Below are 15,853 nucleotides of genomic sequence, written 5' to 3' on the forward strand. Positions count from 1 at the left end.
TGTAATGTATTTATAAAAGATTAATTTTTGTGATTCTATAAATGACATAATGTGTCGACTTAAGTTGCAGTTTCTAGATCCAGTTAGTTTTCATACCTTAGGCCAATATAAATTTGAGTTAACTAATAAATAATCTTTGAGCAACATAATTTTAATATCCCTATGCTCTTATTTAATTCTTTACACTATAGCATCAATTACCAGATTTAAAAGAGTGTACAAATATCCTTGCATTAAAAATAGATATTTATTTTTGTAATGGACATTTTATATCTCTCCAAGTTAGTCCTTGAGAGTAGACTTTGTCTACCTGGAATATAAAATAGTCTATGTAACTTGAGAATTTGATGTGTAAAAGCTGGGTTTTGGGAGGACACATGGGTATCTAAAATAGTACATGATGGTAGGAAGCCTGCACTAATTGATTGGAGATATTTGGGAACAAAATCAATTTTGTCCGTATTTTACTTCATTAGAGTATCAAAGAAGAGAGAAGGTAGGTGAACACCAAATGCCTCTCTTCCTGAGAGCAGGTACTGCACACCTTAGTGGTGAGGGAGGAAGTTGGTATAGACATTTATGAGGAGACATTTGTCAACACTTATTCAAACTGGTTTATTGAATGTGCTGGTCTTAGTGGGGTGCAAGCTGCAGGGAAAGAACACAATATTTATTCATAGCACTACCATTCTTCCATGCTAAGCTGAATCTCCATTTTCTACACTCTGATGAAATCTTGGTTAGATCCAATAGCTTTCCTGGTCACTTCCAGTCATGAGTGAATAGTCTCATTTTCCAGGTATTAACAAGTTTAGTCCAGTTTCATATCAAAGTTTTAATCTCAATCAATTTAAATCTTCTCCCTAACCCCTGGCTCAGTCGTGACTCAGGCTCAGAAACCTGAAGCCCAGAAAGGGGATTCTGGTTGGCTTTGCCCTATTTCCCCCTTGTTCTTTTCCTCTATCTCTCCCTTAGTCGTTCTATGACCTGAGGCTCCCGGATGGCTGGCTCAGCAGGAGAAGGACAGGTGCAGAGTGGAAAAGTTCTTTGGGGACTGGGATAGTCGTAATCTGGCTTTGGTGCCTTCTGGGTGGGGCTGAGCTGGGAATTCATTACACACAATGATAGAAACAAAACACCCAGGGCCACACCATACCACTGTCACACTCAGGCTGCGCTGGGGTATTTAAGTTTCACAGTGTGTTTCACAGTGTCCACAGCCCTTCTCTCCTACAGGGCACACACTCTGGGAAGATGTCAGCTTCTTCTGAGTCCCAGTGTCACCTGCTACTCTCCTCCCACACCCAGCCCTTGATCTGAGACACCAATACTGACCCTGGGTCTCTGTGCCGGACTCTGTCCCATACAGTGAGTTCTCTTCTGGGTTACTTGGTATCTGTCCCTGCAATCTGCCTCCTTCGAGGCTCCTCTAGTCATCAGATATTTCTCTATATGTCTGAATCAATATGGAATAGACAGAAGTGTCATTCATTCTCCCTCACCTGCAACATCTGAGCTCCAGGTGTTGCCAGGACAGGATTCTGTATGTATTCAATATGACAATGCATTTATCTAAGCCGAAGCCCTGCTTAAAACTTAGGAACTTCCAAAAGTATCATTCAAGACCCTCCACATTCTGGCAAGGGTCTATCTTTACAACCTTTCATCCACTGCACACCACCTGTTGTCCATCAACACCAAATCACATTCAGTCCCTAACGCGTCTCCCACTCTCCTGTTGTGTCTTCAGTCATGGCCAGCATCGTCCTCCCATGTCTGTTCCTCCAAGTCTGAAACATGACATCCATACATAGAATGAAAATTCTCTCATTCCATAGGCCTGTAGCACTTTGCTTGAACTTTTGTGTAACCTTCTGTCACGCGGGGACTCATGCGGGGTCTCTTATCCCACTCCCCACATAAGAACGCAGGATATGGTGAGGCCAAAAAGGAACACCCACGGAGCCATAGATAGAGGAGTCATACCACTATATTCTCGCTGGCGGCATGGAACAGCATAGGTGTTGGTTCCAACAACCTATCCCATCCAGGGGTGGGTCTGTACGTGGACACAGGGACCCAAAATGGGGGTGGCACAGACCACCACCTTCGCCAAGTGGGGTGCTTACTTAGAGCAATGTTGGAAGTGATGGAGGCCCAGGTGGAGACGAGGCACCTGTTGGGTTCAGGCGGGCCTGGGCCCTGGGGCGGGGGGGGGCGGTCTACTGCGGGCACCTCAGTGCGAAGAGGGCACAGGCGCAAGCTGCCGCTGCTTGCCAGTTCAGATCATCCATTCTTTTTTTTTTTTTTTTTAAATTGGAGAAGGGGAACAGGACTTTATTGGGGAACAGTGGGCACTTCCAGGACTTTTTCTCCAAGTCAAGTTGTTGTCCTTTCAATCTTAGTTGTGGAGGGTTCTGTTCAGCTTCAAGTTGTTCTTTCAGTCTTAGTTGTGGAGGGCGCAGCTCAGCTCCAGGTCCAGTTGCCGTTGCTAGTTGCAGGGGGCACAGCCCACCATCCCTTGCGGGAGTCGAACCGGCAACCTTGTGATTGAGAGCCCACGCTCCAACCAACAACTGAGCCATCCGGGAGGCAGCTCAACTCAAGGTGCCATGTTCAATCTTAGTTGCAGGGGGCAGAGCCCACCATCCCTGGCGGGACTCGAGTAATTGAACTGGCAACCTTGTGGTTGAGGGCCCACTGGCCCATGTGGGAATTGAACCGGTAGCCTTCGGAGTTGGGAGCACGGAGCTCTAACCGCCTGAGCCACCGGGCCGGCCCCAGATCATCCATTCTTAACACAGAATTATTTCCATGGCTCTTAGGTGGGGAAGGAGACAATTGGATGAATCTCCTCTTAGAGCCACTGGCCTTAGAAGGACCGGCACTTGGCCGTGCTGCTGGGCGATTGGGCATGACATTTAATCACTACCTCCCTAACTCCCAAGGCAAAGACTTTCTCTTCTCCTGCCTCTCAGGATGCTCAAGTACTCGTGGCAAATGTGGAGGAAGGCTCTCCCGAGGACGGGATAGTGGTAAGGGAATAGACCACTGATGGAGGGATGGTGTTTGTAGGCAAAGCGCATGCTTGTATTTGCCTTCTTCACAAGGCAGCCAAGGTTACGAGTTTCACAGCAAGTTTATTGCCAGTAAAAACAGATCAAACACAAATTTCAGCTCAGTACCTGCTCGGCAACAACTCTGTCCCATCACCTGTCATGCCCTGCACTAGATTTGTCTTAGAGTTCTATCTGTCAACTTGCGCCTGGAACGTGTGACACCTCCGCAGGGCCTGGCCTTCATTCTCCTATCCCATCCCATCTGGTTCGCAGGGTAAAACGCGCTATCTACACCCAGAGGCAGCCCCCAGTCCTGGTGGCGGACGTCAGAGCTTCAAGGAGAAGCAGCTATCACGTCCTCCTCATGAGGTAGCTGGATGTGGGGGCAGAGAAAGGACCCAAGTCCCACACGGTCCTCTGGCTTCCCTGCCCTGCATGGAAGCGAGGATAGAACTGAGGTCTCAGCACTAGTGAACTCTGACCTCTGGCCGTGGTGACCTACCAGAGGGCCCAGCACAGCTCCACCCCGAATCCTACCTCCCAGGCCCCTCAAAGGTTGTGGTGGAGCTTCTCCTGCCCTCCAGATCCCAGGTCCTGAGCTATGCGACCCAGACTCGATGAGAGGAAGGGCTGATATGTGAGGATACAGTCAGAATCCTGTCTCCTCTGGGAACACCACCTACCACTGCCATCCATGGAAAATTTTAAGAGAATTTTGCAGGGCCAGATTATCTTCAACCTGAAAAAATGAAGAAGGTCAGTGCTAGATAAGATTGTGAAGGGGCAAAGAGGCTGCACTTGGCAGACGTGTGCCTTTGTGGGAAGTTGACCCTGATAAGTGCCAGGGCTGAGGGATCCACTGGGCTCTACCCGCAGAGGACAGGGCCCTGATTCTGAAGCAGAGAAATGAGAGGCTGCTGGTGTCAGAGGCTGCAGGGCTGGGCCTCAGAGTGAGGTGCCTGAGCGTGCAGGTGTAAGGGGTGGCTTGGTTGGGCTGCGGAAAGCACGGGGTGGTTGGCATGGGAGCAGCCAGGAGCTGCTGAATCCTCACCACTTGCCTGAAGTCAGTCTTGACGAGTCCTGGCACAGGCAGTTCACCCAGATGCCCTTTAGTGCCTGCTCCACAGCCAGGGGCGTGGTAAGTCCCAGCAGGCAGTTTTGCTGGTGGTGGAGGCCCCAGCATTGGAGAAGGAAATGAAACAGAACAAGTCCACTGCAGGTGAAAGGAGGGGCTCTGGCTAGACCTCCAGGGCTACGGAGGATGGACATTCTTGCTCTTAAGCGTTTCAGACATTTCTCTCTCTCCACCCCTGGGAATTACCAAGGAACAACATCTGAGTTGGAATAGGCTGGAGCTGGGCTTAAAGAAAAGTCAGGAAGGAAGAGGTTACGTTACCCTCTGTTTGACTCACAGAGAAGAGCTTAGGTGTAAGATTGGGGAACTGGACTGACGAGACTCAAGGCCAGATCCCTGCTGTACCACCAACCAGTTGACCTTGGGCCAATCAGTTAAGATCTCCAGGTTTCAATTGCTTCATCTGCCACATGGAGTTTTTATAAGCTCTGTCTGGTGATAGTCACAGGACTGTCATGTAGGGATGCTGATAGCCTGTACTGTCCCCTGGAGTGAATTTTAAAAAGAACTCCCCTCTGAGCTGATACAGCCCCCCTGGTGTCTGGCTTGGTGAATGCAAATGTTAACGCCACCCCCTTTCTCAGGAGAATATTAGCACCGCACCAGGATGCATGACTTGACAAGCAGAGTATAGGGTGATTAGAGCTCCCACTTATCCCTAGACTGGGTACCTGGTTCAGTGAACAACCTGTACAACCGTACACAGCAGTCCTGGAGTTGTGGGGACTGAGAGACAATGGCAACGAGTGTAATTTTTAATGTGGACAGGACAGGTGTACAGTGCTGTGTACTTGGATTTTATTATCACATGGGATTAATAGTCACTTCCCTGCACCCTGGTCTCCACTCCACTGCCCCATTCGGAGGCTCCCCACTCACTATTTGAACAGTGGCAATCAGCACGACAGAGTCTCCCCTGTCAGGAGACAACAGGTGTGACGAGGTGGAAAGTGAGCACAACCCAGAAGCCAGGTGCGTCCAGAAAATGGGCTTCTCCAAGTTCTGTCAAGGAGACAGAACTGAACCATAAGGAAAGGAGGGGAAAGTGGGGATGGTGCCAGAGTCTCTGGGGAGAAGTGAATTTTTTGGGGATGCTGGACTCCTGGGAGTGTGCTGACATAGCCTCCCCTGCTGGGAAACCCCAGGAGCTCCAGGAACCAGTCACACGGGCAGGGCCAATCAGCAGCTTGATCTCTGGAGAACAGACTGTGAAGCAATCAGTGTGCAGGTGAAGCAGCGGACACCCGCCCCGGGGAAGGCTACTTCCTTGGCAGGGAAATGCACTTAGAATCACCTGAGTTCCAAATCTAACTCTAGAGCAGGAGCAGGAACTGGTTGCTGACTCAGACGGAATAAGAGCAAAAGCGGGAGAAGCTCTGTCACGCCAGACTTCAGAGGCATGCAGGGGAGGGACTCAGGGGGCCTCCTCTGGCCTCTTTGGAGGGTTAGGCCCTCTGGGTTACACCAGGGCCCATCCCTTGTAGCTACCCTGCCATTCTGGAGCACTGACCACATCGGAGGTGATCGAAGCTCCTCTGTGGTTTTGGAATCTGCTACCCACGTTTCCTCCAAATTCGATTTAACTGGTTTGGTTACATCCCCGGGGACCAAATGGCTGAAGATATGGTTCAGGAAGTAACAAGAGAGAGGTCCTGGTGTCCAGAGCACACTCCTGCCTGCACCTCCTTGGGATATTCCACTTCAAGGCTCCTTCCCTGAGTGTCCCATTGCCATAGAGGAGAACAAGACAGAGTCACCCCCAAATCCATAGCCCTCCCAGCCCTCTCCCACCCTCTCCTCCGTGGGGGGCAGCAGCTGGCTCAGCAGCAGGGCTGGGCCTTCACATTGACGCTCAAGATCTGAAATCAGAGCACGGAGGGGAAGGGAGCTGGAAGGTCCTTGGTTTGCCTGAAGTGCTGTGGGGAGGAGCGGGGGGTCTGCGCTGCTCTTCTCCCAGAGTGTGGCCCAGAGTCGTGGAGGAGACAGGATCTGAGGGACATACCCTGTCTGCCAGGAACACGTGGCTTAAGAACCCCCTTACTGTCCTTCGCTGCGCAGACTCTCTGCAGGGCACACTTCCCTCCAGAAAAGCAGGTCAGGGAAAATAGTATCGGAAAAGGACACTAGGGAAGCTGATGTGTTAGTGTCTGAGTTAATGGGCAGAGGTGAGAATTTACATGGCACTGTAAACACCAGCGCTATGTGGGGCACTGTTCAGAGGCAGATGCTGAAACTTGAGTGTCCTATCAAAGTTGGAGGCTGGGCAGGGGACGATTGGGGCAGAGCTGGGCTGGGAAGGCCAGGAAATGTGAGAACCGAACAGAGAAAGTGGAGCAGGGTCTTCCAGGAGGGAACGAGGTTGGGGGATGGTCAACAGAAGAAAACTCCATTAGGAAGGAATGGCTCACGATGATCATAGGACCCACAGTGAAAAGGGAAAGGGTCAGGATTGCTGGCCTGTCTCAGAGGGGCTCTCAGAACAGCAGTGGCCGCAGGAGCCCCTGTAATGCCTGGTGGATTCCAGCTGGATGGTGAGCCTGGGTGGAGTTCCCTTCTCTCAGCTGGGAACACACTCAGGTGTGTGAGGAGAGATGAGGGACTGAGAGAACCCCACAGTTCCGTACTCCTGGGGCCTCACCTTGTCTTACACCTGCTTATTGATCCCCAAGGTGCTCCCGCCAGGGGGCTGACCTCAGTGTTGCTCATTAAGAAGTCAACGTACCCACAATGCTCTAGGCCCTGGGGTTTGGGGAAAGATAGAGGCAGCACAGAGTGAGGAAGAGATGAAACTGTGGCCCAGAAACATCCTCCCTCCCTTCACCGTCATCGGGGGTGCTTAGCTGATCAGAGATCCCTGCCGGGTGGGCCCTGGAACACTGAGGGCACTTCCTGCTGGCTTCACTGGGGCCGCGTGCTTGGTCCTCTGACCCTAAGACACACTGGAGAAAACTGGGCAGCGGCCTGTTACAGCCTGCACTTCACCTGGACTCACAGCTTCCAGCCCTGCTGGGCTTGCACTTTCTTTCCCCCCTTAAACTTCCAGGCAGAACCCCCTTCTTAGTGCTCCCTCATTTCTGGGAGTCTTCACTCTTAAGTCCCGTATACTTGGAGTCTCTTCTCTGGAAAACGTAACTGGCAGATTCCCACTCCCCTTCAAGACTCTCATCAAAAATGACCATTTCCCAGGGTGGCTGGTTAGCTCAGTTGGTTAGAGTGTGGTGCTAGTAACACCAAGGGTGCTGGTTTGATTCCCACATGGCCCATTGTGAGCTGCACCCTCCTAAAAAAAAAAAAGAAAAAGAAAAAAATCCCAAATAAATCTGCCAAAAATGACCTGTTCCCAGAGAGCCCCTTGAACAGTGCTTACTCCCACAGTGACCATAATGAGCTCCCCAACCTGGCATGGCCCCTGCTCCAGGCCATAGCGCTGCCCCTGCCACGGCATTGTCCTGGCTTTACCAAGCTCTGGGGCATCTGTTCCCTGCAGGGTCCTGCCAGGCCCAGAATTAAATGGTTAGAATGTGGGTTTGGAGTCGGGCAGACCTTGGTTCAAAATCATCCCTGCCACTTAACCTCCCTAGGTCTGTTTCCCACCATAAAGGTGTTATAACAACATTGAATGGCTCACTTAGTAATGTGCTAGGGCATTAGCATATGTCTGGCACATAGGAGATATCCAAAAATAAGTTAAGGAAACGAGCATTTTGACTTAGAGCCCCACCTCCCTGGCCTGGGTCTGTGTGTTCTCATCTCTGCCCCCTCACCATAGCCACCAGCCTCTCCAGGTCCTTCCTTCCACGTGGCACATAGTGCCGGTCACACTCGGCCCCTCGCCTGCAGCACTGCCACTGTCGGGCATTGCCTGGCTGTAGGAGTGCCAATCCCTAGACCTCAGGGTGAATGGAATTGTGATCAAGGCCCCTGTAAATGCAGTGTCCTGTCCCCTTTCTGCTTTCAGCCAGGTCAGCTTATCAAAGTGTGTCTCTGTTTTGTAAGACTTTACCAACAGCTTCAAGAAACATCCAATATTTTTCTTCTAACATTCTGGTATTTTTCTACCACATTTCCTAAAGCTCCAGCTTCAAGAGACATTTGGTCTGAGACAGCTAAGCTGCAGTAGGAAGAGTTTAACCAGCTACGTCACTATCACACAATAAGGAAAGTGGGCTTCTCACTTAGCCAATTTCACATTATGGAGTCTCTACCGTTTTAAATCTTGATTTGACTTAAAAGTCCTTCTTTCTGTCTTATTTTTAGAAACACGCAATAACTTGCAGTGCAATGAAAGGAATAATTTAATTGGGCTTTAAAATTTAAAACCTTTATCAAGGCAACTAGACAATGATGAACTTTATAGATAGATTGACTTCTAATCGAGGTCCTGCATAGAATGTTAGATGGTGATAAGGGCTAGGAAGAAAAATGAAGCCAGGAAAAGGAATATGTTAGAGGGGTGCAATTTCTGAAAAGGTGTCACTAAGAAGGTGACACTTGAATAAAGACTTGGATGAGGTCTGATTGCAAACCATGCAGGTATCTAGGGGGAGAGTATTCCAAGCAGAGGAAAGAGTAAGTCCAATTATTCTAATGCGGAAGAAAGTCTGGCCCACTCAGGTAACAGTGCAGAGGACAGTATGATTGAAGTGAAATGAGCAAGGGGACATTGGCAGGATACACATCATTAACAATTTCCTACTTGGGGACATTCATGCTATTATATTTCCAATATTTTGATTTTATAAATAATTTTGCACTCACTCAATATTTCATAAATTATTTCTGTCATATAGACCCTTATAAGTGGACATCTTGGGTTAAATGAAGTTCTTAATTCATAATGCCAAATTGGTTTCCTGAAAAGTTGTAGTTTCCACTTCCACCAAAAATATATGAATGTACTCATTGTATTGGCATAGAATTAACCCCTGGTCGTTCGCAAAACATGAAAAGAATTCACAAAGTGGGAGAGCAAGAAAGCTTTATTGAGAGTCAGGCAGAGAGAGAGAGAGAGAGAGAGAGAGAGAGAGAGAGAGAGAGAGAGAGAGAGTTCTGGCAAAGGGAAGTTTTGCCAGGACAGAGCCCGATAGGGACAGCTGCCCAGACAGAGGGGTGAGAGAGATACTGGCAGAAGTTTACCAGGGCAGAGTCTGATGGAAACAGCTGACGAGACAGAGGGTTTAGAGAGATACTGGCAAACGGAGCTGTGCCAGGGCAGAACCTGATAGCGTGAGCTGCACCAGTGAGAAAGATGCTGGGGTTTATGTTTTTCCATGCAGGTTGTAGGATGTCAGCTTGCAGGGGGGCTGCCATTACAAGTGTCTTCTCCTGGGAACGATTCTGTTCCCATCTATGACGTGCAGGGGGTTGCCATTGCGATTGGGAGATGTTCTCTTCCCACCTATGATGGATGTAAGGTGCTTGTCAGCCTGCAAGTGAAGTGCGAGCCAGGGGAGTCAGCCTGCAAGTGAAGTGCGAGCCAAGCAGTTGATGTTTAGCTCATTCCTGCTAACTCACAAGCTCGCTCCTGTGAACTCTTCACTTGTCTCATCACTCATCTCATCCCTCATCACCATTGTAAGAATTGTGCCTTTAGAATCTTGTCATTTTGATGGGCAACAATAGTAAGTCATTGTTTTTTTTATTTATAGTTTCTTGGTTACTAATTAAGTTGAACTTTTTCATATGTTTATCAACCAGTTAGATTTCCTTGTTATGTACTATTTTTCATAACTTTGCCCATCTACCTACTTAGGCATTAGTATTTTTCTTATCAATTTGCACAATCTCTTTGTTTGGACTGCTCTAACAAAGTACCATAGACTGGTACTTTGATAAATAAACAACAGAAATTTATTTCTCACATTTCTGGATGCTGAAAGTCTGAGATCAGGGTGCCAGCTTGGTCAAGGTCTGATGAGAACCCTCGTTGGGGTTGCAGACTGACTTCTCATTGAACTCACAGGGTGGAAAGAGAGCTTTCTGGTCTCTCTTAGCGAGCACTAATCCCATCTTAGGAGCTCCACCCTCATGACCTAATTACCTCCCAGAGGCCCATCTCCAACTACTATCACATTGGGGCTTAGATTTCAAGATATGAATTTTGGAGGAACACAATCATTCAATCCATAACACTAATTAAATCACACAGGTCATTTTTGCTGCTTCTCCCAAAATAATATGTAGGAGAAACTCAAGGTTATGAGCACTCTGCTTGTTATCATTGCTGCTCCTTCACCCCAGTGGGAACCTCCAGCCAGGTACTGTGGAATGTAGGAACTCAGGCATATAGGACAAGAATTAGACTCTACATTTTGTCTCTTCCCATCTGAAGCCAGAAATATATCCTATCTCCTTCCTTCAACTGTCCTTGTTGTCACTCAGTCCCTTTCTAATACAAGTTCTACTCTACTGCAAAGTCTAATAGCCTCTCGTTTCTGTTTACTCCTACACACAATAAATCAGTGTTAAAATATAATTTTCAAAAAGAATGCTGTGACTGTCGTACAAATAAAAAATGAACAAGTGTCAAAATGTTACTCAACTCATTAATTAATGAGAGAACCAATCAGGTGTTATGACCAATTCAAAGAACATTTGAGAAGCTAGGTATTGATATATTAGGACAAAATGGAGGGTCAGGGAACAGGAATTTATCATGTAAGAGGAAACAAACGGAAAGAAATGGAAGAACAGGATTTGTGGCTAGAAAGTATGGTTGTACTTTTAATATTTCAACAAATAACAGACTCACAAGGTCCCAAGGATGAGACTATTGGAGGTTCTTCCTCAAACCTGGCATGAGCACACCTCCACATTGCTAGACTGGAAGAGCTTTGGATTCTGTCCCCAGACCGCAATGATCCCCTCGCCCACCCACCCTCAGGCTCTGAGGCCCAGACCCACAGCTCTGTAGCCCCCGAGCCCCGTCAGAGCCGAGGGGAGAATCCAGCCACCACGATATTCTCGCCGGTGATGTAGCTGGCATCTGGAGAGCACAGGAAGGACACGAGGCCTGCACAGTCCTCAGGCTGCCCTAACCTGGATGGAAGGAGCACAGAACATAGCGTCAGCGATCTCACATTCGGTTTCTGCGCACTGGGGCTAACAGGCCTCTCAGGTGGGACTGGGCTCCAGGGAGGGGCAGGGTGGATACAGCAGGACTACCAGCACCCTCCAGGCCTGTGTGGAACCCAGAATTCAGAAAAAGGAATGGCCGATACACAGAAAGAGGTCTGCTCTTGGGTAAGACTCAGTCTACCCTCCCCAGTTGTACCCAGACCACCAGAGCACCAAACCTCACTTGCCTCTGCAGCTGATAGTTTTCCCTGATTTTGTTCCAGTAACTTTCATTCTTATAGAACTGAGCAAAAGGAAGAAGTGAAAGAGTCAGTGCTGCTAAACCAGGAAATGAGAGGGCCCCCGAGGTAGTGACCTGACAAAACACGCATGACAGCTTTGCCCTTCTCAGTGTTGATGGACTAGGTCACGGCTGAGTTCAGAAGATGGTGAGGACCTCAGCTATAAGGATGTGTCCCCTTTCCCCCTCAGTCCTCGGACAGTGTCTCCACACAGCCAGCCTAGGGAACAGGGGACATGCCCAGTGCTCACCACTTTGCTGAAGTCAGTCTCGATTATTCCTGGAACCAGGCAGTTCACCCGGATGCCCCTGGGGGCCAGCTCCAATGCCAGTGTCCGGGTGAGGCCCAGCAGGGCTGTCTTACTGACATTGTAGGCACCCAGCTCCTGGCAGGGGATTAAGAGTGATTAGGAGGTGATGGGGGTGAAAGGAAGTGTCAGTTGGATTTCTCACCTACAGGGGATCACACCTGCCCAGCCCAGAGCTCAGACACACTCCTCACCCTGGTCTGAGAACAGAAGCTGGTGTGAGTGACCTACACCCACATGGGCACCAGTTCTGCCCAGAACAACAGGAGTAAGAGGGTGGGTCTGCCCCAGGCTTGGGGAACCACCACACCCTTTCCCAACCAGGACACACGGAGCAAGCACTCACCACTTGTGGTATATAAGCTGAAAAGGAAGAGACCAGGATGACAGCACCCCTCCTGAGAGGACACAGACAACACAAAAGGAGAGAGGAAGCTCATGAGTCAGCATTGATTGAAGGGCTATAATGCAGTCGCTGAATAATGCAATCCTCACAGTCCTACTGTTATTCCCATTTCACAGCTAAAGACACCGAGACTCAGAGAGGTTTAGTAACCCAGCCAGTGAGTGGCAGAGCTGGAATTCGAACCCTATCTCTCTGACCCCATGTCCAAGCTCAGAACCACTGTATTCTTCTGCTTCTCCATGGGGGAACAACAGCCAAGCCAGGTGTGGGGAAAGGAGCTGAGTGGGCTTGGTGAAGAGGCAACATGGCCCAAGGGGAATGCTTATCAACGGGCCACATCTGAGAGCAGATGGGGCAGGAGGAGACAGGAAACGATCTCAACTTTCTCTTCTCTCCAGACAGTCCTCAGCTACTTCCTACGGGTTATGCCTGTGTGAAGGGGTCAGAGGAGCAGTGTCCCAAGGGAGGTGGTGGCCCAAGTTCCTGTCATGAGACCCCTGGGAACATGTGTAAAGGGTGGTCAGATATGCAGGATCTGGACCAGAGGCAGAGTCCCTAGAGACCAAGAAGCAAGGAATGAGGAGGGCCTGGGGTGGCTTCTCCCTATGGGCAGAAATGGGGCAAATCCTGTCATAGGTTGTAAGTTGGTGAAAAGGGATTGTCCAGCTCTGACAAAACCAAAGTAGGTGAGGGTGTGGATGAACAGCCCACGAGGTCAAGGAGCTAAAGCACAGCCTCTTCCTAAGCCTGGTGATTTCAAGGCCAAGGAGAACGTGCCTGGGCCCCTGGAACCTCACCCGCAGCCACTGGAATGAGAAACTATAGCTGAATGTGGGGTGAGGCGGGGCAGAGGGAGGAGGGACGTAGAGATTTCAGAAAGAACTGTGCTGTCCACGCCCACTCCGGCTGTGCCCCAAGCTCTCCAGAGTCAGTTGTTGTGCTCAGTCTCCCCAACTCCCACCAGTCCCCACCCTGCCCTGTAGCCTACCCTCTCTTCTCCATGTGGGGCAGCAGCTGGCTCAGCAGCAGGGCTGGGGCCTTCACGTTGATGCTCAGGATCTGAAATCAGAGCAGGTGGAGGGTGGAGACAGACACCGTCAGCCCAGCTTTGTTTTCATACGACACCTAAAGTCCTTACAATTTGAGCAGCAAATCCTGATTGTGCAGATCGGACAGACTAATCTCCCTTCTGACCTGGGCAAGAGGTGTTTCTGACTTCTCATTGTTTAATAGGCAGGCAGGTTAAGGGACAGGCCTTGGACCACAGCCCTGAATTTGTGAACTGTTCGGGACTGGGGCGAAGGAAGGATTTGTTCAGGCGTTTAAAAAAACTGGCCATGCCAGTAGAAATAATTATATAAGCAGAAGACACTGGAAAAAGATTGAAGAACATAAGGAGGGAAAGTACTAGGTGCTGAGAGCAAGGGAGATTTCTGGAAGAGTTGTCTTTGTCGCTCTGTTTTTATTGTTGATGCTCTCGCCTTGTCCCCACAGAATGTAAGGCATACTCAGAATGCAAGAGCATAAAGCAAATCAGAAGGCATTATGCGTGAAGCATGGAGACTAGGGAAAATAATTGTAGAAAAAACTAGAGTGAGGTTGGTGCCCATGGTTCACAGCACGTGGTAAGGACTGAGTATTATTCTATTCTATATTCACAAGAACACATGCTGTTAGGGCCAACCTACACGCCAGGTTATTGCAAACTTGTTTCTGAGCTTTCCTGGGGCCAACACGAAGAGGGAGACACAACAGACAACTGCCATTCTGGGCAATAAAAGATGAGCCCAGGGCTTGAACCAAATGCCAGCCAGGACTAAAGTCAACCAAGATCCCTCCTGTGGGGCGCTGTGTTTAGTGAGGTCAGCTGTGTTCTGTGTCTCTAAAGAATGAGTCACTAAAGTTACATGTCTGTAACTGTCCACTGTTTTCCCCACTGCTCATCCCACACCACTCATCCCCTTAGATGTGGGCAGGGAAGTGCTTCAATTGAGTTCTGCTGAGGCCCATCTGTTGGCAGGGAACCAGTGTTGAGATGACCCCCAGGAATGCTAGAGGTGGCTCGGATTCTAAAGGGGGAACATCATGCGGTCCCCAATAAGAAGAAATTGAGGTTAGGCTAAGGGTTTCCTGATCACTCTGCTCAGACAGAGCCCGCTAGCCCATGAGATGCCTACCCTAAGCTCCATGAGTGTCGGCTCCCCGGACGATAGGTGGTGACAAGGCCCCTCCTAGACTCAGGAGCCAAATGTGAGCCAAGGAGAAATGGAGAGTCTGTCCTTTCTTCAGGAGAAGTGCCCTATGTTAGCAAAGAAGGAAGACCAGCTCAGTGCCACCAAGTCCTGGGCAGGGAGCGTGAGCCTGAGTCAGGTGCATGCTGGAATCATGGAGAAGGGAGGGAGGAGACATGGTGGGGCGGTAGATGAGAGATCCCATCCTGCTGGGGAGAATGGGGTCCCCCTGAAGAGGTGCTAAGATGGCCCAAGGATAAGATGAGTGAGAAGGAATTCCCCTCACAGGACACATACCGAAAATTAGGTTCAGGTAAAAGCAGAGCATCGAGTAAATTCTGAACTTGATTTGACTGTGTATTTCACCTCCAAGATGGTGGAGGTAATTAGAGGATGATTTCTGTCTAGTGGTGCAGAACTGCATGTGGAATAGCACGTCCTTGGAGGATAGGTGAGCAGCAGAGAAAGTAAGGCTGGCTGTCGGCAATTGTGCCCAGCTTCAGGAGGGAAGATTTCAAACAGCTCTGACAAAAAAAAAGAGTCAGGATCCCATGAACTGAGACACTAACAGGGAAAATGAATCAGGGGGGTTGGGAGACTGTCATCAACGAAATCCCAGCTACCTAATCACTAATGATCCTTCAGAGGCTTTAAGGAAGCAAGAGAATCTGGAGTCTGCTGGCAGCAGCTGCAGCAAGCTCAGATTTCAGGTCATCCCTGAGGTGGGCTGGAAGGGCACCCAGCCTGGGTACATAGCAAGAACAGCAGCCCTGAAGACACTGAGCAGAGCGAGGAGGACTAGGGAGGGCAGAAGGAAATGCTCTGGCCCAGTGCTCGGGGCAGAAGGAAACGCTGACAATGACAGGAAGTACGTGACTCCATCCATCCATCTTGCCCATCAGTAGGGTAAGGGAACAAAACACAGGAGTGAACAGAAGAAGAGACATAGGAGAGTAATGAAGCCCGAGATGGACCTCAAAGCCTTTTACAAAGTCTCTCCTGGACCTTTGAACACCAGCTGGGAGGATAGCTAAGTGGACTCATAACGAGTTGGAACCTCCGAGCCCACAGAAAGCTGATGGGTGGGTGCAGGCCTGATGGGTGCAGCAGGTTCATTGGAGGGACAGTGAGAAACCCTCATCTATGAAAGGCAGAGAATTTTAGCGGCAGGTACGGGTCACCACAATCGAGCACCACCACCAACATATGACCCCGTAAATGGAGGTAAGAACATAAATTGTTGACAGAGAGCAGAGACCTTATGGCTCTTGAGTCCTGCCAAGAGCAGAGACTTACTCCCACAGCTCTGCTCCCACAGCCTGGAACAGTGCCCAGCACATAGAAGCCCTCAATAAGT

The 15,853-nt window shown here is 49.5% G+C and overlaps 1 protein-coding gene across 3 annotated transcripts in view; it reads right to left on the minus strand.

The window, feature by feature from the left end:
• Positions 1-10,824: 10,824 nt before the first annotated feature.
• The window catches only part of LOC109458300 (dehydrogenase/reductase SDR family member 2, mitochondrial), a 79,115-nt gene continuing 74,086 nt past the window's right edge, over positions 10,825-15,853 (minus strand). The window contains exons 6-10 of one of the 3 annotated variants that reach the window (XM_074328037.1): positions 13,254-13,324; positions 12,206-12,257; positions 11,803-11,937; positions 11,499-11,554; positions 10,825-11,232 (exon numbers count right to left, since the gene is read on the minus strand). In XM_074328037.1, the coding sequence (XP_074184138.1) occupies positions 11,121-11,232; positions 11,499-11,554; positions 11,803-11,937; positions 12,206-12,257; positions 13,254-13,324 (426 nt within the window). In that variant the 3' untranslated portion in view covers positions 10,825-11,120. The remainder of the gene's footprint in view (positions 11,233-11,498; positions 11,555-11,802; positions 11,938-12,205; positions 12,258-13,253; positions 13,325-15,853) is intronic. The other 2 variants (XM_074328038.1, XM_074328039.1) reach the window with 2 other exon arrangements.

The sequence above is a fragment of the Rhinolophus sinicus genome, linkage group LG03 (assembly GCF_036562045.2).
Source record: "Rhinolophus sinicus isolate RSC01 linkage group LG03, ASM3656204v1, whole genome shotgun sequence".
Lineage (NCBI taxonomy): Eukaryota > Metazoa > Chordata > Mammalia > Chiroptera > Rhinolophidae > Rhinolophus > Rhinolophus sinicus.